Source organism: Amphibalanus amphitrite, unplaced genomic scaffold (genome assembly GCF_019059575.1).
Source record: "Amphibalanus amphitrite isolate SeventyFive unplaced genomic scaffold, NRLGWU_Aamphi_draft 000343F_arrow, whole genome shotgun sequence".
Lineage (NCBI taxonomy): Eukaryota > Metazoa > Arthropoda > Thecostraca > Balanomorpha > Balanidae > Amphibalanus > Amphibalanus amphitrite.
The window spans coordinates 386,943-411,731 of record NW_024881838.1 but is presented as its reverse complement, the minus strand read 5'-3'; the positions used below and the strand labels follow the sequence as shown (position 1 = coordinate 411,731).

General features: G+C 50.0%; 1 protein-coding gene across 2 annotated transcripts in view; it reads left to right on the top strand.

The window, feature by feature from the left end:
• The window catches only part of LOC122389091 (alkaline phosphatase-like), a 32,155-nt gene extending 8,036 nt beyond the window's left edge, over nt 1–24,119 (top strand). The window contains exons 2-10 of one of the 2 annotated variants that reach the window (XM_043380781.1): nt 2,648–2,783; nt 3,431–3,515; nt 14,017–14,209; nt 20,053–20,216; nt 20,562–20,775; nt 21,191–21,324; nt 21,691–21,889; nt 22,215–22,427; nt 22,802–24,119. In XM_043380781.1, coding sequence (XP_043236716.1) covers nt 2,648–2,783; nt 3,431–3,515; nt 14,017–14,209; nt 20,053–20,216; nt 20,562–20,775; nt 21,191–21,324; nt 21,691–21,889; nt 22,215–22,427; nt 22,802–23,016 — 1,553 coding nt within the window. In that variant the 3' untranslated portion in view covers nt 23,017–24,119. Of the gene's footprint in view, nt 1–2,630; nt 2,784–3,430; nt 3,516–14,016; nt 14,210–20,052; nt 20,217–20,561; nt 20,776–21,190; nt 21,325–21,690; nt 21,890–22,214; nt 22,428–22,801 lie in introns of both variants that reach the window. The other variant, XM_043380782.1, reaches the window with a different exon arrangement.
• Nucleotides 24,120–24,789: the final 670 nt, after the last annotated feature.

Genomic DNA, 24,789 nt, shown 5'->3' with positions numbered 1-24,789 from the left:
TTCGTCTTGCATTTTTTTCGTCTGTACGAACTGATTTGGTGCATTTTTCGTCTGAGTATTTTTCTGTCCGGGATTTTTTCGTCTATACGAGGCGGAAAATGTCCTTACGAAAAAATGCGCGAACCTAAAAATGCACAGACGAAAAAATGCATAGACGAAACGAAAGTCTGCGGACGAAAATCTGCAGACGAAAAATTGTCCGACGGAAACCTGCTAAACGAAAAAGCTGAACTGACATGGAATCATTGCTTATATTGGATGCTCATTGCTCAATGATGATTTGATGACTTGCAAATCAAATAACTTTGACACTTACTTGGTCAAGTGGGTAGCTTCCAAGTAGCTTCAAGCCCGGCATATCACAACCCAGAAAATATGTGAGGTGAGATTAGAAAAGAGTTTTCCAAACCACCACTGTCCACTGTTTGCCGTTTGGCAGTTTCATAATCCATAACATTGGTAATGTAAAAAGCTACCAGGTCTCTTGTTCCAGTTCTGCCTCACAGCCATCACAACCATTTGGCTCTATATATGTCTACACAGTCTGGTTCATTTTCTCTTCATGTATCTATCTTAGCCACCTGCAGCTGGTCGCTCAACCATAGATATTTATTGAAGTGTCTACAGACAAAACCAAGTGCAGGGTCCTTAGTGGCCCATGTGCAACATAAACCTCATGGTTCAGCTTCCAGGATTCTTGAGATCCGTAAGTCCCGGCCCTTCTCCTAAGATCCCATGACAAATAATAAAACTGGGACTGAAGTTCTGCATTCTGCAGGGTCTTGCAGCATACCAAAATTTTGAGGTCCTGTCCCCTGGGTTTCCATGGTTTCACGGCATATGAAATGTTGAGGTCCTGGGTTTCTAAGGTCTCATGTCACATGAAATGTTGATGTCCTGGGATTCCAAGGTCTCGCGGCATATGCAAATGTTGAGGTCCTGGGATTCCAAGGTCTCGCGACATATGCAGATGCTGAGGTCCTGGGATTCCAAGGTCTCGCGGCATATGGATGTTTTAAGGTCCTGGGTTTCCAAGGTCTCACGACAAAAATGACAATGCAAGGTCCAGGATCCATCAAGGTCCCGGACCTTGGACTCTGCGAACCCTGGATCTCGGACCTTATTGGGACCTTGGCACAAGTCTGGTTACGAGCATTGATCCTATAGCACATTGGACATTACGGTGCCTTGGACCAATAGACAATTGCAATTGCGGTTTTGGCAGCCAGGCTGCAGACGGGGCTGCAGCCAGAGTCGCGCGTGACGCCATCCGTTTGTGATGCCTCCCTGGCCATATTTGAGCTCTATCGCAGCCCTATGCCGGGCGGCCGGTCGTACCCAAGGCCATGGGAGCTCGGCTAACGGCCCGACGTCGCTGCTGCAGACACTATACGTCCAGCCTGCACTAACTGTACACTGCACTTATACAGCCTGCACTACAGACTCTATACGTCCAGCCTGCCGTGCATCGACAGCCAGCGTCAAAACCTACCGTCTGCGAGGCTTGCGAGAACAAGCGATACCTACATATAATTGAAGATGATTTCATAGGGACTGGGCCATCCCGAACGGAGCAATGAGTGTATCGGGGAAAACACACTCCGAGTAAAAATAAACATCTGGTCATGTCTTGGTTGGTTATGTCTTTGATTGTGCACGTTTAGTAGCGCTTTGTGTTCAAATTATTCCCGTTAATCCGGCAATGGTATTCTGTTTATTAATTTTGGTTATAGCTTTATATAGTTTTAAAGTTTTTTCGTTTTCTTTTATTTATTTTTTTTGTATACAGTTTTGTTGACGTATAGATATGGCCAGTGGTTTTGATCCCTATTTGAGTATAATTTGGCCTTATTTGACTGAAATGATTTCTTGTTCTTGTTTTCGGAATATTTATCACTGTGGATATCACACACAGCCTGTGTATATGCATTGCTCATTGCTCACATGTCTTCATTCCTTCCTCGGTAGATTTTTATGACATGTTTGATCTGGCATGGGTGTGGCAGTGGTTGCATGATCCAGTAAGCGAAAGTTCTTATTACGGTCACGATATTAATTTACCTTGCTTTCGGCATCTGGAAAAGGAGGGGTAGTTATCCGGGATCACCGGTAATTATTTGGTGTCACATTGATGCAATTAGTCACATTTTTATATTGCTTTTGCTTCACTAATGGCTCTTCTACTAGTTGTCATGTCCGTTGTGCACGGTGTCAGCCTAAAACACCGAATGATCTCGGTGATCCCAGATAATGTTCCCTGATTATCGGATGTCGAACGCACGCTTAGTACGCCAGAATCTGCACACATGTGTTGCAGAACTCAGTCACAGGAGACGCTCGCAATGTCGCCGGCCCAAAAATATTCGTGACTCTGCCGCCCAAACGGTGGGCGGCAGAGGTTGATTTTGGTGGTTGTCAAGTGTAAGAGATTTTGATGAGGAAGAAAAAAAACTGATTTACTACTGAATTGGGAATTAGGTTTTTATTGTACCGGTATCAAAGCCTCATTTACTCTGTATTACAGTCCAGAGTTCACACCGACTGCTAGCCACACATAGTTTATGGTGTCATTACGATTATGACGCGAGTATGACGTATTCCACCGATGTCACGTGGTGACCTCCTGACAGGAAGATGCCCGTTACAGACAACGTGTTCTGGTACCGCGAGGCCGAGGGAGAGCTGGAGGAGGCGCTCAACAATGAGCCGAACCGGAACCAGGCCAAGAACATCATCGTCTTCATCGGCGACGGCATGGGCATCCCGACCATCACCGCCGCCAGGTAGGTTAGAGGGCAGGGACCATCGTCCATCACCGCTCCCAGGTGGGTCAGAGGGCAGGGACCATCACTGCTGCCAGGTATGCGGTCGGTCATTGTCGGACCATCACGGGAAGCACAGCTACTGTTACAGCATTTACTGTAACCTATTGGTAACTGGGATGCCGTCTGCAGCTTTAAATAGCTCGTGATTGTTGTCAGTCTCTGAGAATCGGACGTTCCAGCGCTATTGTACTACGAGACCTATACCTATGTATATATACACCATACAGGACTCCCAAAACGGCATGTTTTGCATGAAGGCCAGTTTTGTCACACTTATTATTATTATTGACTTGTTTCACTGGAATTACGAGAGGTTGACATTCATGTGTGAACATAACTTATGCATAAATTTAATTCATAAATTTAAATTTATAAATTGAATTACATAAATTTATGCTAAAATTGTATCGGCACTTTAGACCGAAGGTTAGACCGAAAGTTAAGTATCCACGAAAGGATGACAAAGATCAGGGAATGGTTGACAGACTATTATAAAGATCCGAATTAATCTACCTTCACGGGCTGTCTTATGATATAACATCTAAAATCAATGTTTGTACCGGACGGGTGACGTATACCTACTATTTATTTCGTTTATTTTTCAGGATCTACAAAGGGCAACAGCAGGGCAAGAACGGAGAGGAGGGCCATCTGTACTTCGAGAAATTCCCCCACGTAGCGCTTTCAAAGGTAAGCTAACATCGCCTTCAGAAAATTGTAAATTGAATTATTCAATTACCTGTTAAGTGCATTACTAGTAGGTATAGGCAGTGGCTGGGCCATCGGCGTTGTTTGGAAGTTCGTTCAGCCATGCAGCTGTGGAGGTTCGATCAGCCAATTACGTGCGATGACTCTATACTTGGTCAGCTCCCGGCCACAGCTTGCCAAACAAAACCCACCATTGAAGTACTGCTGCAATAACCCAATGTAGACTGGTTGTGGCTATCTATATCGATTGACCTAGTGAGAAGTTCAGTTCAGAATGTTCACCTGTGGCTCGCGAAACAGTGGCACTTCAATTTGGGTCCGAATTCGTCTCAATGCCAATTACTTCCATGATATACCTAGGTTATGGTCGCAAAATGCAACTGTTTGTAGGGCCATTTTTTATTTATTTTTATGCTTTTTATCTCCCGTCAGTCATGAATGGGTGACTATGCCCATGAACAGGTGAATGAACGTTAAAGGTAAAAATAATTATTTTCTACACCGGAATTATTCTACACGTAAGACTACATTGTAATGTGTATAAGTTTATTTTACGAGTGGCTTTTAGCGCCACCAAGTGCTTTAACGCCATGCCTTACGAGCGCCATTTAATTGAAAGAATGTAGCATGATTGAAGCTAAGCCACCGCTCTCCGAACTACTTACGCTTTAGTTGAATGGTCACATCGACCGAAATTCATGCAAAGGCTCCTCAGGCTCGCGGAAAGTCTACCCCATCACCATTCAAATTAATGCAATAAGCATGCCTTCTTCATGATGGTCACGCCAGATCGTCATGCGACATCCTCGTCCTCCCTGGACCTCGAAATAGCGGTGCAGATGCGGCGGGGTGGGTGTGCCCTGCTCATGTCTCTGGTGGCGCACGGCGCCGAGGGCCGGCACGAGATCCGCCGCGTCGGACTGGTCCCTGCAACACCGGAATCAGACCTGGACCGGGCTGCTCGGCACTCGATGGAAGGTCACTGGCCGCCGCCACAGCCGGCTGGGACCCGGTGACGTCATGGATGTAGCAAAGGCGTCAGTGACGTTACAGTTGCAGAACCGGCCGACCGGGAGGCCGACCGGGAGGAGCGCCAGGCTGTCGCGGGGAGCTTTAGCCGAGAGGCGGATAAGCTGCGGTGGTGACAGATGAGCTGTAGCGATGGCGGCTGAGCTACGGCGCGGCGGTGAAAAATGAGTTACGGTGGCGACAGATGAGTTACGGTGATGACAGATGAGTTACCGTATTAGCAGATTAGATGAGTTGCGATATTGCGGATGAGTTACGGTAACGGCAGATAAACCACGGTAATTTCAGAAACTTGCGATATAAATGACAGAAGGGCTCCAGACAAGTACGTATGTGCCGTGGAAGCCTGGTAGGTGGCCTGGTCGGGGTCTGGACCGGGTCCGGCTGGAGGGAGAGTTGACCGCAGCTGACATGCGGGCGGTCGGAAACCCATGTGCAGAACCGTCCGGAGCCCCAGCCCGCCGCCCCAGCCCGCTGTCCCATGGCCCGCTGTCACGCTTTCACTGCTGGTCAGCGACTTTGGACGCGATGAGAGCGTGGTCGGCGGCGCGCGCCACATTTGGCGAGCTGTGTGGGACACAGCCGTGACGTGGCAAATATTCCGAGCCGGTAATGTTTCTAGCTGGAACGGGTCGATGGTTTCTACTAAGACTAGTGACGACATAGTGTGTCATACCTGTTGACGGAGTCCTGTCATCCGTTACATCATCGGTATTCAAAGGAGGAATTTATAAATGCCCTGTGTTGCGCAGACAGCTACTTTTATAGCTTGGCCTCACGTGTTCTTGAATAGTCAGCCACAGGCACGACCGGAATAAGGCACACCGTGCACGAAAGATAAAACAGATGGAATAAGGAAGAAGAGCGAAAGATGAGTGCATGAACTAAGTGGCTATATTAAATGCTAGCATAGATAAATCTGGAGAAAATGTGTCAGCTTTCCTTTTCGGAAACAAGTGAACATGCCATTAGTCATCAGGCTGCCTGCTCTCGTCACTATGACGCGACCATGCCTGTTGATCACGCCATGGTGTGACTCTTTTCCTCGCTATGACAGCTCACATCAAGATCAATGCGGCCACATGAAGGCCGGTATTATCTCACTTATTCCCCTGTTCGCACCTCGCCTGACTCTTTGACCGCTTTGACTCCAAGCCGGTAACGCGTGAACAGAGCTATATGTGAGGCAGCCAAGGGGGTAATCGCATCCAACGTGCAGTCATCACACCACGCAGCCTTCGTCACCGGGAGTCGGTCTAACGGCTGACGACGTCAGTCTGACGCACAGTCAGTGCGGGGTTTCTCTGTAGCAGTGGCTCCGTCGGCAAGACCCGTAAAACGGCCAGAGGATATGTTACATGCCGTCAACATAGCAAGTAAGAGGTAGATTTTAGACAACATTCGAGTTGAGGTACGCGAGGACGGCGTCCATCCGCACTCAAAGCGCGGACATCACGTTACCTCACAATTCACATCACGTCCCCGCTGACATGCTGGCGTTCGGCTCACGTATGCCAACAGCAGCATTTTGTCAACGTCAAAAAGTATTGGATGCAGGGGCGTAGGCAGGGGGGGCCACTGGGCCATGGCCCCCCCCCTTGGGCGCCGAAGGCGCCCTTTGCGATTGGAGGGCGCCGAAGGCGCCCTCCAATCGCAAATGCAATTGTGATATAATCGAATCGAAAAACAATCGCGACTGGAGGGCGCCCTCCAATCGCGAATGTGTTTACAAGGAAAATACGGATGGAGGGCGCCCTCGGAGGACGCCCATTCCAAATACGCCCTCCAAATACGGTTGGAGGGCTCCTCGGGCGCCCTCCAACCACATTTGTAGGCTGTAGCTCTCTAAGCGTAACGGTGGTCGCCTATGTAAGCCGCTGTCCTGTAAATAAGCGCCCTCTCACCCGAAGGCGCCCTCCTGTAGGTCGCCACCCTGCTACACATTGCCGCCCTTCTGCTGATCGGCGTCCTCATAATTATTGGCGCTCTCCTACCTATTGCGCCCTCATGTGAAATTTTGAAGGCCGCCTTTCTCCCTTTTGGCACCCTCTTGTTCAGTGCCGCCCTCCTACCTATTGGTTCCCTAGTCCTTCCTGTTGAATGTTAATCGGGGCCCTTCTCCTATTGGCGCCCTCGTGTAGATCGCCGCCCTCCTAACCACTGGCACCCTCCTGTTGACCAGCGCCCTCCGCACAGACGCCCTCCTGTTCGTGTCATCCTCTTGAGCAAAGGCGCCCTCCTCACCATTGCCACCCCCATTTTAATCGTCACCCTTCCGCTCATTGGCGACTTCCAGTTGATGACCGCCCTCCCACCTATTGGCGACCTCTTGTTGATCGCCACCCTCCTATTGGTGCTCTCCTGTTCCTCGCCACCCTCTTACCTGGTGGCGCCCTCTTGTTGATTGTTGATCGGCGCCCTCCTACCTATTGGTGCCCTCCTGTTGATCGCTGCCCTTCTATCCATTGGCGCCCTCCTGCTGCTCGCCAACTTCCTACCTATCGGTGCCCTACTGTCGAAACTCGGGATGTTGATCGGGGCTCTTCTACCTATTAGTGCCCTCCTGTGGATCGCAGCCCTTCTACCTATTGGCAACATCCGTTGATCGCTGCCCTCCTATCATTTATTTACTCCTTTGGCATGTTTTTCAACTTAGTCGTTCTATTGCACATAGTTGATGTCTTGCCTGTGAAAACTGCCACAAATGAACGTGCATTCAGCACAATGAATGAAGTATCTATACCTACCAAAACTATCTACGCTCTACGATGCATAAAACACGTCTTTGGTCTTAACGGATTGATCCTACTTTACGTGCATCATGGCATCTATATGGATTACGATTAAGTATTGTCAACAGGTTCGGGCGCAACAGCAGGCATCTGAAGTTTCGGTGATTGAAACTGGTTATGTGGGTACACTGTATGCATCTGTGAGAAGGCTATGAAGGCTGGTCTGAGGTAATTTGGATGATGTTTACGCATCTCGCGCTCCGGTATCAATCCGATACGGTGATCTGGTGCGTAGATATGCCACCGCCAATAAACTTTTATACATCGACACCCATGAGCCAAGCTTTCTGTACAGTTTGTGTGGCAGCGGCCCGACCAAACCTTAGGTATTTTTTACACCTTCAAATTTGGTAAAAGAGCGAGAGGAGCTTTGAACAGTGATCGTATAAAAGGCGTGCCTAAAAAGCGGAGGAAAAGGTTGTTTTCAAAAATTTCGCGCGCCTTCGGCGCAGCATTTCAAGAACACTTGACCTTTTGTGACCTGGAGTATAAAGAATACACACGATGCAAAATCAATGCAGCACGACCTATACGAGGTTACGCAAAAAAAAAACTGGTGGCATGGTAAAAAACGCCTCCCAACCCCCCAACCCCCACTGAGCGATTTTTTATCTCGCGACCGTATGGCGCCCTCCTTGGGTGAGGTGGCGCCCTCCAAACCCTTGGCCCCCCCCCCCTTCGCGATTTTCTAAATACGCCGCTGATTGGATGGACACCATTGGCATAGCCATTGCCGGCACTAACGTTCGATCCTCTGCCAAGGATTGGTAATCATCAGATGTTCAGCAGATGTGCAACATTTATGCCAACTCCCCAAAGAAATATGAGCCATTGTCGCTGCCGAGACCACAGATGCTACCTCATCTGTGCATTTCCCCTTATAAGCAGACGTGCAGGGCTATTCAGATGGGAAGCCAGCTGTATTCGGCTCTGTCACGGTACATTGTCACCAGACACTCATATCATAACCCAGCAAACAACAGAGGGTCAGTTTTTGGTGATACCGACTCACGTTTCTGCATTTGAGACGGCCGATGGAAGATGGCACACAGCCGCCTCAAGCGCCGGCCGAGCGAGGCCACAGAGGCCGCACCATATGTGCCTTTTACCATGACGCGAGTAAATAACTGTATAGTGTATACCCAGCTGTAAGGCCATATGTATGACACGGCATTCAGCCTTCAGGTGTTAGCGCGGGTCATTCTATTTTTTTTTACGGTTCACTATGAAACGTTGGGCCGTTCCAAGAAATACCAACCATTTTTGGCCAGAAATGTCTGTATATGTATATGTAAGGCGGACGCTCTATATAGTCTATACTGATGATCTATAATTATATGTATGTTTATTTGTTGCTCTTTCTTTCTCGCGTTGTATCTTTATTTGTTGCTCAAATTCTTTTCAAACTTTAAGTTCCAATTGAAACTTTTTTTCAATTGCGAGTGACCTACCCAAATTTCTTCCGAATCATGTTGGTCGATGGCAGTTTTATTGAAGTATGTCGCATTATGAAGCGCAAAGGTGTTTAATTTTCAGTCTTATTGCTTATCAACATTATTACCGATTACCTACTAAATATGAACGGCCTACACTGATAAAAAAATTTACTCTGCAAAATTTAGCGACTCATTGTAAGACTCTAAGGCTAGTAAAAAATAGAGTCACTGAGGTGACAACTTCTTTCGCGGGTAAGTAAATGCCGTGCTGAAGGATCAGCTACCATGCTATAAAATACCGGTAACTGCGATCGGCGTCAACGCGTCACCAGACTCGCCAAATTGTTACGATCCCGAATGCCGTCCGTTTCGACTCTCCAATTTCGCTGAGGCCTTTGCCGAGTAAGACGACGCGGGAAAAAAGGAAAGTGACGCCACCAAAAGCGAGTCAACATGTGGATCATGGCGCCATCTTGCAGTGCGCGCCCCGCCGCCGCAACGAACGTTTTGAAATCTGCGCCGCGGTCGTTTGGCTTCATTTGTGCAATTTCGGAAGCGGAGTTCTGTGAATGTAAGTTACGTTCGTTTGTATTTACCCATTGATATTGTGGTGACCCATCAACAATCGTATTTCCATGTCAGGTAATGGTTCTGTTTAGTGTTTGGCATATAATACGGTAGGTACTGAATCATGAATGTAAAGTTTATGAAGACATTGTTTTGCCGTAAGGTGGTGGCACCGTGACTCTTACCGTGTTGCTGTGGCACCGCGTGCTTCGGCACCGTGAGAACTGCGAGTCATGCGCAAGTGTTCTGGTCGCTTCGTGTTTTGTACCCTTGCGGAGTTTGTACATTGAACTGTAAATACATTTTCTCAAACAAACCTGTTTAGCCTACGCAAATTGGGGGGGGGGTCATTTTTCGACCCCTCGATGGTAGCGTCTTGCTGGGGTCATCGCACTCGGGCAATAGGAGTCGACAAGCGAGTCATCCGCCCAGTCGGCGTTGGCTCACTCGGATAGTGGGAGTAGCAAAGCGAGTCATCCGCCTAGTAGGCGTTATCTCACTCGGATAGTGGGAGTAGCAAAGCGAGTCATCCGCCTAGTCGGCGTTGGCTCACTCGGATAGCGGGATTAGCAAAGCGGGTCACCCGTCTAGTCGGTGTCGGCTTACTCGGAAAAAGGGAGTAGCAAAGCGAGTCATTTTTTATCGCGTCAAATGACTCCAGAAAAGGTTGGACTTTTTTTCCAGGCAGTTTGACTCCGCAGAAAAGAGTCAACTCGCCTTTAAGGAGTAAATTTTTTTATCAGTGTATATGTGCCTAATAGAGGGCATGTCACAGTCCTTAGGCTGATACATTATCGCCGTCACTGAGAGGTTATTGTTTTACACCCGATTTACGATTTCACTCACTGCACCGCTTGCTGTGATATCAGTTTCCCGGCCAGCCTGTTACCTGATCTCGGCTGTTTTGAAAGACGAGTCGCTGCGGGTGTGGCAGCGGGTATAGGTACGAGCGGCCCTTCCGTTGTCACTAGCGGGACGTTTCTCGGCTCGGATCACGGTTTTTTCTTTTTTCAAGTCTGGCGGGTACTACGGCCCATCATCGGCAGCAAGAAAGAGGCTACGGTTCCCAGCGCCACGCCCGACGCGCTAAACGACTATTATGTGAGCATAGGGCCAATCACAGCTGCCAGCGTCCCCCCGCCCACGGTACCAGTGCCGGTCAGACTGCCGCGTGTCACGACGAGCCGGTTCAGACCGCAACCGATCGACATGGACACGCTCGGCCTGCTCCTGCTACACATGAAGCCGTCAACTTCAACAGGCAACGACGGGATCAGCGTCAGCATGTTCCGCACCTTCTTTTGGGGCATGGGTCACGTCCTATTGGACATAGTCAACTCCAGCCTGACGACCAGCAACGTGCCCGGCCCCTGGAAACATGCAATGGTAACGCCAATCCCAAAAGGACAAGGACCATCGGAGCCAGCAAACACTCGCCCGATCTCCATCCTGCCGGCGATAATGAAGGTTGTTGAGCGGGTCGTCCAGCGCCAGCTGGTGCAGTACTTGGAGGCCAACCAGCTCCTGTCAACCACCCAACATGGCTACCGCAGCGGCCGCAGCACCGAGACGGCACTCAGCGTCATCACCGACCGTGCGCTGGAGGCGATGGACGCTGGAGAGGTGTCGATCCTGGTGCTGTTGGACCTCTCCAAATGTTTTGACGTTGTGCCGCACGGGAGACTGCTGGATAAGCTCGCACTGTATGGGGTAGATACCGAGTGGTTCGGCAACTACCTAAGCGGACACACTCAGCAGGTGCAGATGGCCAGTGGTGACGGTGGATACGTGCGGTCGAGTGTCAAGTCAAACACAATTGGCGTGTTCCAAGGCGGATCGTTAAGTTGTATGTTGTATTCGGTGTTTGCAAACGAAATGTGTCTGTACCTGCCTGACGGTGTCACAATCGTGCAATTTGCAGACGATACTCAACTTCTTGTGAGCGGTAAAAAGCGTGACTTGGCACAGGTCATCCAACGCATGGAGCAGGCGCTAGAGTGTCTCTTCCAGTGGTTCTGCGCAAACACTATGAAGCTAAACACCGCTAAGACGCAGGTCCTTGTACTAGGAACCCCCGCTATGCTGCGAGGACTGCCGCCTGTCACACTGACTGCCATGGGTGCTGTTATTCCGGACTCTAGAGTTGTCAAAAATCTCGGAGTGATCATGGACAATCATCTCAGCTTCAGGTCGCACATCGATTATGTGACAGCTAAGTGTACTGGTGTCCTAATCGGTCTGATGCACGCCAAGCACGTTATACCGAAGGCCTCTCTGCCTGTGGTAGTAGAAGCGCTCGTGAACTCCGTTATCAGATATTGCTTCTCGCTATACGGTACGTGCACCGCTACTCAGATTCATCGTGTGCAGAAACTGCTGAACTTCAGTGCTCGAGTTATTAGCGGCCGTCGTAAATACGACCACATCAGTGACGTTCTGTGCGACTTGGAGTGGTTGAATGCCCCTAACCTTGCTAAGTACCATCGCATCAGTTTGGTGCACAGGGTCACTACGACTGGAAAGCCGGAAGCGATCGCACAAACCATCGGTGACACCCTGCGTCACTCGTACGAGACGCGCAGAGCTGCCGACCACGCGCTGCCGAGAATCCGCACGGAAGCCGGTCGCCGGCGGCTCTGTTATAGCGCAGTGCGTGAGTACGACTCTCTGCCGTTTGACGTCACCGTGCGAAACTTTCGGCGCCAGCTCAAAAAGCATCTATTGAAAGAACAGTGTGAGGCGCATGGTTAGCTCAGGTCGAGTGGTTGAGTGCTACTTTTTATGCCTGGTCTTTTACTTGTGTTGTAAATGTTTGACGTGTGCCAATGAAAAACCATGCACCATGGATTTGTCATGAATATATTATCTGTATCTGTATCTGTATCACTGCCGGATGTCGCATCTGTCTACTGAGCAGGGTAGCGCTGGGACTGCAATTGCACCCGAGACGTACCCCATCGACTCAGACCGGGTGGTGTGCTGTGTAGAAGTTCATCAGAGCCATTGGAGTCCACTGGGCGCTGAGCAGTGAGCACCATTTTAGGCGGACGGGACTGCTAATGCTACTCTGTAAAGATGTCCATTTGCCCCTATAGTTATAATGCGGCCAAGGGTCCCAGGCAGTTGAGTCGGATTGGCTAATGTGCGAGCAGATGGGAGACAGCATGGGCGGCGATGGAATGGAAAGTGGTGGATGTTTAGATAACAGCGCGTAACAGAACAACGGGATGGGAAATCGTGACGATACGAGCTCCAGTGTATTGGTAAGCCAACAGGAGGGTGGATCTGTGAAAAAGATGAGTGGCTGCAATTTGAATTTCAGCAGAGCGGTGGAATGGAAAGCGCCGGATGAGGGAGCCACGGCTGAAGAGCGGAGTGGGTAACTAACTATGTTCGACTGTATGAGGCTCAGCGGAGCGGAGCGGGAACCGCGGTGGGAGCGGGTGCAGCCCCCAACACTGCGCCGTCGCCATGGGACGGCCATGGCCTCTGCCAAGGCTCTATAGCCTCTGCGCCGCTCACTGTGCCCAGTCACGCTCCACACTGCTGCCGGAGGACACCGCGCGGACAACAGCATGGCGTCAGCTCTCACCTGTCCGGGCCCCGGATACGGCGTGTCACGGCCCTCGAGACCGGCTGAATGCCCACTCAGCCCTCCGTGGAGCCTCACCAACAACCATGGCATTGTCTTGAGCGGCTAAAGCACACTGCCTTTGACTGGAAAACGAAAATCATGAATGTGCTGATGGGTCAGGTGTCCTATCCAACTTTTGGCGTTTCATCTTCTTCGGCATATTATCACAACTCTCCTTTCTTGCCACTTTAGTTGGAGCAAAAAATCCGGAGCCGTGAAGCTAGTGCGTACCTAGTTTCCAAGGCGACTCGTACGCAGTAATATTGTACAGGGGGAATGACAAGGTCAGTCCCACTGGCCCTGAGCGTGGAACGGCACGGCGGGCATAAATATGTGAGCAGAAGCTGACGGTGACCACCCGTCCATTGTAATGCAGCTTGAGTGTGTAGAGTTGCATGTAAAAATAGACATTGTGGATGATTATAAAAGAGAAAAAAAAAGAGAGAAAGAGAGATGACAGAGTGCGACAGGAGAGAGAGAAGTAGAGGTAGTGAGAGAGAGAGAGAGAGAGAGAGAGAGAGAGAGAGAGAGAGAGAGAGACGGAGAGAGAGAGAGAGAGAGAGAGAGAGAGAGAGAGAGAGAGAGAGAGAGAGAGAGAGAGAGAGACGGGGAGAGAGAGAGAGAGAGAGAGAGAGAGAGAGAGAGAGAGAGACAGACAGAGAGAGAAGGAGAGAGAGAGGGGGAAAGAGGAGGGAGAAAGGCTGAGGAAAAGCTATTTTGTCACAGCTTACACGGTTCACATGTTTAACCGTTTCACCGAGCGGTTGCTGATAATATAGCAAGCTCGCAGTAAAAGTACACGCCGGACTGTTCGTAATTCAAGGTATTCAAGCTCTATGGTCCAATGTACTCAGATCAACAGCGTTATAAGCTTTATCCGACGCTGAACCGTGAAAATCGAGCGTCATAATTATTGTTGACCGCCATTCTCTCTTATCGTTATCCCCATTTGTCATTCATTTACTATGCCGCATCTATTTCCCCACTGGACTAACTGATACTGACGTTTTCCCCACCTGTTTCAGACGTACAACCCGGACCGTCAGGTACCGGACTCTGCCGGCACGGCCACCGCCTACTGGTGCGGCTACAAGGGCAACTACGAGACGCTCGGGGTGGACGCACGAGTCTCGGCTGGACAGTGCACCGCATCGAGGGTGAAGCGGAACAGCCGGCCCTGTCTGATGGAGTGGGCGCAGGAGGCCGGCAAGGACACTGGTCAGTCGCTGTGGGCTGTGGAATAACTGTGGACTGTGGGCGGGTATACTGTGGGCACATGAGGCCGGCAAAGACCTCCGGTTAGTCACTGTGAACTGTGGGAGATAACTGTGGGCTGTGGGCGGGTATACTGTGGGCACAGGAGGCCGGCAAAGACACCGGTCAGCCACTGTGGGCTGTGGGAGGTCACTGTGGGCTCTACTGTGGGCTGTGGTGTAGGTGAGGCGCTCCCATGTATAGGAGGGAGCTTTGCAGGGCGATAACTGAGCTGTAGCTGTGGGTGGCTACTATTGGGGCATATGCATTTTTGGGGCCAAAGCTGCGCTTTTTAAGCCATCAGTAAACATTTCAAAGGACGAAAATCAATTCATACATTCACGGTATGAATTGATCCTTTTATTCCCGAATCCCATGTTCCTTATGCTAAAAGTTCTCCTTGCTTATTGCGAATCGCGGTGGTCCCCTGCCATCAAGAGGACTCTGACGTCTCGACTCCGGACTCGCCGCTGCCGTCATGGGACTCGCCTCCTGGCCTGGTGACAGGTCTGTCCCCGAGGATGTAACACTACCCCCCGCTCCGACCGGGGATGCTGACAGTGACACATCTGCAGCGCATCTGTTCCGAGCCGCGAGTCCCGCCTCTGCCTCACACGTCGGGGTCCACTCCAAACATCATTAACGCTGAGAATTATGTAACTCGGTGCGCCGCCGTTTTTGGCACACCTGTTTGTGCATCTTTTCCGCACATGTTGTGAAAATTTCAGACCCAGGTCACCTTAGGTCAGGTCACCAGGTCACGCTAAGTGACCTCACCTCAGAAAAAATAAGAATGCTCGTCATAGCTACACCGATTGATCGATTTCCTTGAAACTTTCAGCGATTGATTAGAGCAACAGTATCTATAAAATGTATATCTCGGAATTTTGATATCGGTGACCTAAGGTCAGGTCAATTTTGCGACCTGCCCATTATAAGTCAATGGGAGAAAATTGAAAACCGTCTGTTTTGCACGAACGCTATTCTAGACACTCTCAAACATCGAGATATAGGTAAAATGGACACACTGAACCGGAAAATGGCAACTGTGACCCCTCGTTATGTCCCCGAGGTCATCTCAGGTCACGAACAGAATCTAACAGTTTTTCGCTAATAACTTCTGATAGAGACGTGCTAGAGCGCTGAAAACGCCTTAGATGTGTTCAGCTCGACGTTGCGGATCGACTGATATGCAACATGACCTTTTCCGGTCAGGTCATGACCTTGACCTGAGGTCAAATTTTCAAGTTGACCTTTCAAGGTCAAATTATAGTTCATTCGACGCGTCTCGACGAGAGGAACACGATGGTGGCAAAAGTAATGTCGTGGCTCTTTTGAGTCAAAAGTTATTGCCGAAAAAGCGTTTTTCGTAAAAACGGCTATTTTTGGAGTTTTTGCCCTCTGGAGGCTAAACCGTTGACCTGAGGTCAAATCTGAGAACATTACTCAGAAAGGTCTGTAAAAGGGCTATCGAATGCGCCTTTCCGCGGCGCTGTAGCTCTATCGGTTCCCGAGATAGCCGTTGGCAGTTTCCAAAATGTTGAAATAGTGGGCATTTGACCTTTGGTGACCTCTGGTGACCTGACCTTTGACCTGACCCCAAAAATGACCGAAGTGTTTTCGTCCTTATTTTGAACGTTCTTTCGATTGCCGCTTACCGCGTGTCGCTACGTGGCCCAGGAGCCGAGTTAGAAGGGGGGTGTTCAGACACCCCCCCGGCCCGGCGCGGAATCTCAGAGCACCGGCCCGGCGCGGGTTAAGGTGGAACTTAACCAAATGCAAACGATCGATAGTCGATACGATTGAAATCGCAGCGTAGGAATACCCCTTCGCTTAGCTTGTAAGCCTCGCTTGGTCCGAGCGATGCCAAGCACACCCAGTAAGCCTCCCTGTTCTCTCGGTGTATCGGCACCTGCTCCTCAGACATCTGATCCCCGGACTGAGCTCAGTGTCTTGTTCGCCGTGCACTGGCGGGATAATAGCTGCATCAATACAGACCGCAGCACTCCGGAGATCCCCGCTGCGGCGAAGGACCTCCACTATAGCGAGTTAACCTTCGCCCCAGTGGGGGGGGGGGCATATGTTACCACCCTGTCGCGTTTTTCGCGTGTAAATAAAAAATCGCAGCGCGTAGCGCCGCGCCGCTTGGGGTAGCTTTTTGTACATCAATTTTGGACAATGTGTGAAATTTTTGACCCCAGGTCATGTCAGCTCAGGTCACCAGGTCAAGTTAACCCTCGCACGACCAGGCCATTTCTCATAACACGAACGACCAGGGGGGGGGGGGTTGTTACGACCCCCCCCCTGGCGTTTCGAAACGGAAGGTCGTAGAGCTTAGCGGAAAAAACCAACGGATTGCTCTCAACGAGATCTCGCGATTGGTGGTATATTTTTTGGTCCTAGGTCAACATTTGACCTACTTTTGACCGGTCAAAGGTCAAATTTTCGGAAAAATAGACTTTTTTCAACTTTCGGCGGCGTTTGCGGCAAAACGGTGGGAGATATCGACTTGAAACCTTCACTATCGTTCGTGTTCCTTGATCAATTCTCTATCGTTTGGTATGTATTTCGTTTCCCTAGCTCTAAAAATGGCGCGTTGGGAGCGCCGGAAGTCGGCAAGGTCACAGTCGGCGGCAGAAATTCGAAAAATCAAAATTTAAATTTTTCAAATCTGATTGTATTTTTGGATTTGGGAGGTCCATTTGCTCCCTATAGAAGCTAATATTGCTGCATATTCCCATTGAGGTGACAAGAATTAGCAAAATAGTGGTTCGGGCGCTTTTCAAAAATAGTACCGGACGCTGTTCCTCTTGTGACGTCATAGCTCCGTGACCTGACCTGACCCGGTCAAATTTCTTATACCATATGATAGCCAATACTTGCCCCAACATGCATGGGAAGTTTCATCACGATCCATCAACCGATGTCCGTACCACCGGCAGGAAACCTCGGGCGTTGGCACTCAGTTTGTGAAAATCCGGCCGGAGGCTGTACCTCTTATGACGTCATAACTCCGTGACCTGACATGACCCGATCAATTTTTTTCGGCAAAAGATGCGCAAAGGTTGCCCCAGAGGGTATTGAAAATTTCAGCCCGCTACGACAAGCCGTTTAGCGTGCACTTCGAAAAAACCTCAGGGGGGGGGGGTGATACACCCCCCCCCCCTAGGCGTTCTAGGGTTAACTGACCAAGCCTAAAAAAAAGTTTGCAATCATGTCCAGCCTGCAGTGTTTGTCAGAAAGGTTTCAAACTTGGTGGATTGCATGATGTTATAGGCGCCTACAATTTGTATATCTCGGATTTTTTATATCCGTGACCTAAGGTCAGGTCAGTGGCGTGACCTTACCATTATAAGGCAATGGAGAAAAATGAAAATGCCTCTAGATCCGTGTGTACGCATAGAAACAGTCCAAATATTTCAGAATCACAATGATTTAGTCCACTCGTGATGACCAAGGTGTCATTTTTGCTGATAGCCTCTAGACAGGTCATCCGAGGTCACTTGAGGCTACAAACAGTTTTTTGCCAATAACTCGCGATTGGAAAGAGATAGAACGCCGCTGGGGGATGGTCTCATTGTGTTTGTCTTGTTGAGACGCATCGACTGATATGCAACATGACCTTTTCCAGTCAGGTCATGACCTTGACCTGAGGTCAAATTTTCAAGTTGACCTTTCAAGGTCAAATTGTAGTTCATTCGACGCGTCTCGGCGAGGGGAACACGATTCTGGCAATAGAAATGCCGTGGCTTTTTGTAGTCAAAAGTTATTGTCGAAAAACACTTTTCGTAAAAACAGCTATTTTTGGAATTCTTGCCCTCTGGAGGCTAAACCGTTGACCTGAGGTCAATATTGATAATGACCTTTTCAAAAGAAGAGCTCAAAAGCTATCGTTTGCTGTTCCATGCGTTTTTCTAGCTACCATAGTTCCTGAGATAGCGGCATGTTTTCTGAAAAATATAATGACAATTGGCAAATTTTGACCTTTGATGACCTCTGGTGACCCCAATATTGCTCTAAGGTGAAAAATGACTGAAATACTTTCAAACGTACGCATTGAGAGCTATCGACTGCTTTTTACCGCGTATTTCTATCCCTCTTAGTTTTTGAGTTAGAGGTGGGTGGTAACATATGCCCCCCCCCCCCACTAGGGCGAAGTTGGCTGAGACCGCCACTGGGGCGCGGGTTAATTGGCGACTGCTGGGCTTTCCATCGAGTAGAAGGCTTGACAGATACAAAAAAAGGTGATGTGTTTACTAGCCACAATTATTTTACAGACACATAGGCATAGGTATAGTGTGGTTCTATATACATTACATAGCTATTTTAGCCTGGACACAAGCTCAGAAGATCTAGGGCTAGGTAAGGCATTCATGTCAAATTAGATTTGTCTTAGTAATAACTTGATGGGCTAAATCCGTTGATGAAATTTCGTCGAGGGTGCAGTTTGAAGCCACCGATACGATTATGAGGTATATGATAATATGCATGGTAATTAAACATCGCTTTATGTTCACATTCAACAACCCAAGAGCATCACTAACTAGTGAATGCAATAGCTTTCTTGCAGATTGCAGCAGTCCAATTTAGGACACTATATTTAGGCCTATTGGAACAGGATGGGGAACGCTCATGAAGGCGCCTTACGCTTGCGCCGCGCAAAAGTATAGCATGCGCTGATTAGGAGGCGGTCTTCCATTTCACGGTATGCCACTGAATAGCTGCGTGCCCTAAACCGCACCGCAACCGACGGCTACCTTGTGTCCTAAGGCGCACAATTGCTCCACAAACCACCAGCAAACTGCGCGTGAAACTACTAAACGGAAATTGCGTCCAGAAATGGCGGCATTTAATACAAATCGACGCGTTTTGTCTGGTTAATGACCTGAAAATCCATATCTGCGAAGGCGACTGGTTAAAGAGAAGTCAAAGTACGACCTATTGCCAGCATATCCGGCGATGAAACAGGGCGGTCAATGTGATGTTAATAGATTGCGTAAATGGTGGAGCAATTAAGCAAGCGAGGCCAGGCCCTGCATTATAGACCTAGGCCCGTCTGCTTCGAGCAAACGGAAGTTAATCTTGTGAACGAGTTTCCACGCATAAAATTGAAAACGTGAGACAGCCATGGCCCCATAACACAGTTGAATACGTGATGTTAGTAGGTATCGTAATGAAATAGATTTTAGTCCATAAGATTATGTAAGTTGTTAAGCTCATTCGAATCGATTAAAATGTTATCGTTATTCACTTTAATTATCTGAAGTCGTGCTGCACAATTTTGTTTGCTGCCTCCCAAGCTCTTAATCTTCAAAAGACCGTCCATAGATGCTCCTTGGAAAAATTCGTTCAATAGAAATAGAAATGCAGAATACAAGTACCTAAAAGGTGCTTAAGTTTTGAAGTCCAGAACCGTGATCATCTACTTATATGCAACCACGCCTTCCACCTGAACGATTGAGTTTCCATCCCTGTCTTTTCGTCTCCCTCTAACGCTGAAACGAATACCTATCCACTCGTCTCTCTCTCTCTCTCTCTCTCTCTCTCTCTCTCTCTCTCTCTCTCTCTCTCTCTCTCTCTCTCTCTCTCTCTCTGGCTCTCTCTCTCTCTCACCTCTCTCTCTCACACCTCTCTCTCTCCCTCTCTTTCTCCTCTATCCTTCTCTCTCTTTCTCTTTCTCTCTCTAACCCTCCCTCCCTCCCTCCCTCTCCCAGCTCTCTCTCTCTCTCTCTCTCTCTCTCTCTCTCTCTCTCTCTCTCCTTCCCCTCCCCACTCTCACACACCCTTCTTACACCCCCTCTCGACAGGTATCGTCACCACCACGCGTATCACCCACGCCACTCCGGCGGCGCTGTACGCCAAATCTGCCCACCGTAACTGGGAGTGTGACGAGAAACTGGGCGAGCAGGGACGGGACTGCGTCGACATCGCCCGCCAGCTGGTCGAGAACGCCCCCGGAAAGCTGGCTAAGGTGAGAGAGCATGCCGCCAAAGACCGATGGACTCGGTGGCACAGTGTGTGCAATTCGGTAGGGCGGGTTGATTGCACCAGTGTGGATTAATACTTTGATGCGCAATACAGTTATATCGCATTCGCGTCTTCGTGATATAGATGATACTCGTATACCTACCTATGAGGTAAAGCGCGATGCATGATAATAATTACGAAACAACTGGTGAGATAACAGCTGTAGTATGTTACAAATTTGGTTTAGCATTTCGATACCAACTCTTCATATGCACTGCAGTGCATAACATATACCTCTTAAGTTACTCAAATGGTCACCCATGCATTGTTTTATTTGTCCCATTCTCAGGTGATTTTCGGCGGCGGTCGTCAAAACATGATCGCCAACCTGAACAACACGCGGTTCGCGCCGGAGAACCCGAGCGCCTGCAAGCGCCAGGACGGCCGTGACCTGACCCAGGACTGGCTGAGCGAGAAGCGCAGCGCCGGCCTGTCTGCCAAGTTTGTGGCCACCACTGAGGAGCTGCGCAGCGTCAACCTCAGTCAGACGGACCACATCATGGGTGAGCAGCGCCCCGCTCCGGTCCGGAGTCGGTCCGGACCACGGACCGGACCCAACTCCGGACTGGACCAGACCGGACCGCGGACCGGTGCGGCTGACGGGCAGGGAGAGTGATTCAGCGGGCCCGGAATGCAGAGTCGTGGCTAGGGAGAGAGTGTGAAGTTGTCGAATTTGAGCAGCAATGGACTGTGAGGCATGGGAACTGGAGTGGTATTGAGGTAGTCGTGGAGGGGGGGGAGGGTAAAGGGCGGCTGGCAGGGCGATACGGGGACTAAAAATTACCGCGATCTATGGTTTTTAGATCTGACAATTGACTAGTTAGTGTAGCATTGGATAATTACATACACCTGGAGCAGTTGGAGAGGTTAATTCGATCTAATCACCGCGTTGTGATATATCCTGCTCGTACTCCACAGGTCTGTTCGGGAACAGCCACACGCCCTACGAAGACCTCCGAGACAAGACCCTTGGAGGGACGCCCAGTCTGGTGGAAATGACCGAGACTGCCATCAAACTGCTCAGCAAAAACGAAAAAGGCTTCTTCCTCGCGGTGAGATACGCGAATAACTATTTATTACGTCTTATAATTATTTAGAAAGTTCAGTCTGTTTTTTTTTCACCCGAGAACGATGTGAAAAAACGAGTTGCTGTGTAATATCGTCTCTTCCCTTTATCGTTTTTGACGACGCGGAGTGCCGAGTCAGCTAACACAACATGTCACACAGACGCTTATCTTTGCGTGACTATACATATACAGGGCCGTGATCGTTCCCTGACCGGTCATAAACAGACCCTAAACAGCTTGTGACCTATCATAGGGAGGACACTGAACTGTCCGTGACGAGCCATAGATCCGAGTGCGGTCGGTGAGGCGCTCTCCGCCCGGCTGACCTGTCCCTGGACCCCGCGGCCCCAGGTGGAGGGCGGCCGGATCGACCACGCGCACCACGACACCAAGGCACGCCGCTCCCTCTCCGAGACACTGCAGTTCGAGGAGGCCGTGAAGCGCGCACACCAGCTCACCTCCGACCAGGACACCCTGATCGTCGTCACCGCCGACCACAGCCATGTGATGACCATCCAGGGATACCCGGTCCGCGGCAAGGACATCCTCGGTAGGTGGCGCTGCGTACTGAGAGGACATATTGTAGGTAGCAGTGTGTATCGAGGGTGCCTGCTCCAGGTGGCGCTGTGGGCATGAACCACCGTTGGTGCTTCTGAAAACCGGCTTCAGTGTTGCGGTCGACTGGTAGTCCGTTTTCATTGTATGATTATGGGTGCCATGGAGTTGAAATGGCTCGAATCGACCTGAATGTAACCAAATCGCCACTTGAATCGACGTGGTGCCACCAAAGCCCGTGCTTGTCGATCCAATATGAGTGACGCCTGACTACTGTCGCTGACGGAGCATTGACCTGCTACTTCGTGTCTCTCCAACAGGGGCCTCGGAGAAGAGCCGGGACGACGGCATGCCGTACACGACTCTCTTCTACTCGAACGGGCCCAACTGGAACGTGAGCTGGAACGGCTCGCACGTGGTGCGTGGCGACCTGAACGGTGTGGACACCACCGCCTGGGAGTACACGCAGCCGTCCGGACTGAAGTTCAAGGAGGAGACGCACGGCGGAGAGGATGTGGCTATCTACGCCACAGGTAAGCGCCGCCGGGTGACCGTAGACCGCAGGGTCGCATAAAATAACGCCGACTGTCATGTTTTTTTGTTCGCTTTTCGTTATCACGTCGCTTTTTATTGTCACGTATCTGACGTATTGTGCACCGTGTTAATTGGAACGTAATTATATGAGATTTGTTTTGTTCCATTTGGAGTGCTGGCAGGCTTATTTATGGGCGTCGATGACCTCTGGAGCCCAGGTGCTCAAAAGTCACATATCCTAATCATAGACAGACTCGTGGACATTTACGACATTGCATGGCCTGCTGGCAGGTCAGTGGGCATAAGTGACGTATTCTGTGCCCTGTTGGCAGGTTCATAGTTATATGTGACGCATCATGTGCCCTGTTGACAGGTCCGTGGTCGCATCTGTTCCACGGCGTCCACGAGCAAAGCTACATCCCGCACGTGATCTCTCACGCGGCCCGAATCGGACCTCGTGCCGATTGCAAGGCGCTGAAGAGTGACCAGGCGTGTGCGTTCTCCTCCGCGGGCCCGTCGGCGCGTCTCCAGGCGGCGCCGCTGGCACTGCTGCTGCTGCTAGTCTCGTGGATGGTCAGACCACACTAACACAGGAGCAGAGAAATGTGGGGAACAGTGCGGGAGGCGGTGCTTTAGGATATGTGTAGCGAGATGATTGTCACTCATTGCATCTATGTAGGGCAGCAAGTGGGCCGCTAGAGCAAGGTTCGCACCGAATCAGTACCTTTTTAGTCATTGTGTTGACGGGATATGTATGATTAGTAGTCCGTCATCGTGTGTTTATGTATGCGTCTCTTTGTAGGTGTTTGTATGGGTGCTCACTGGTTTATTGAATTAGTGTTCGTATATGTTAAATCATGTAGGTAACCCATGATTGTCCTGATCGTTGTAAAATACTAGCACCGGATGCTTTTTTAATTTATGACATCTCTTACTGCATTTTTGCGACTTTTTAATCGTATCTCAATAGTCAAACTGTGTCTACTGACTTGCTTCGATGGAATGATAAGTGTCATCCGGTTAGACCAACATCAGTGATATAAGACAAATTGACGCAAAGCATACCAAAAGGAGCGCATCACAAGGTGAAAATATCTTGCACACCACACATGTATGTTTTAGGAGCTAAGTGGATGCATTTGTGATGTTCGCATCGATGGATGTTTTCACATATATAGATATAATTCAATCAATTGTCACTAATTGTTGTGACGACACCGTTTGGTTGTCGTTGTTCGTCGTTGAATGTCTATCCCGGTGTTCATCCGTTCCTCCTTTTAGACCCAGACTGTTTTAAAACCCAGACTGTTTTACATCGTGCCGTGTCATCTCAGTGGGAGGTGGGCACCGCCCCTTCTGATTTATTGGTTAAAAAAAAAAATGGTTCAGCGCCGGCTCTCGCTGGCGGCGCACCCAAGTGATCCGGACTATGGTTTGAAGCTATCACACTGTCATACAGCATGGGCGAGTCGTAGCTTGACGCTACACAGTACATAGGCTCAGCCCAGGTCAGGTCAGAGGAGCACAGGGGTGAACAGCACAGGTACCTATGATAAAAATAAAAGTTAATCAAGCTAGACGTGGCATTGTCCTTTCTTGAAAACTAAAGCTTTGCTGTTTATGTAAAACAAAGGTCAGTGGCATGCATGTTTGTGTGCGCATAATGCTGAAATAAACGTGAAATAAGCACATGTATGTACACGCCATGTATACATTTAATTTGGTGACATTGTTATTCAGCTACAAGCCAAATTTATCAGCTAAACTGTTTCACAGATTGTGGTTCCGGAGTAATTTTGCAAGAGAAACGGTGTACCGTCTCGATCTGTTTCTCTTGGCTCGGTTGTCCATCCTGTCAATCGATCATCCATCCCACTGAGATACTGGGGAACAGCGCCGAGTAGTCCGGGACAGCGCGACCGCCGTCCCTCGCCACCGCCGCCCCACTGTACCACTGACCGAGCGCTCCCGGTGGATCGATTTGGTGAACGTGACCGCGAATCGACCCGCGTCGCCCCCACCGGTGCACCGGCCCGCCGACCGGCTAGCAATGCAGCGAATGTGACGGACGACTTCACTGGGGCAGTGGGCGGCTGCAGCGGGCCGCAATCAGGCCGGCATCGATTTTCTTCCACCGTCCAGCTGGGGACACCGCGCGCCACCTCAGCGTCATGAACGGCGACAGAAAGTCGCCGAGCGGTGCCGACCCGACCCGACCCGACCCGACCTCATCCGGCCGCGGGGCGCTGGCACGCTGCCAGTCGCCGCCGGCCGTGTGTATCGACGAGCTGCGTCCGTCGGCCGGCGGGCGGCGCTGCCGGCGGCCGCCCGTCGCCGGCGCCGCGGATCGGATCGTTAGTG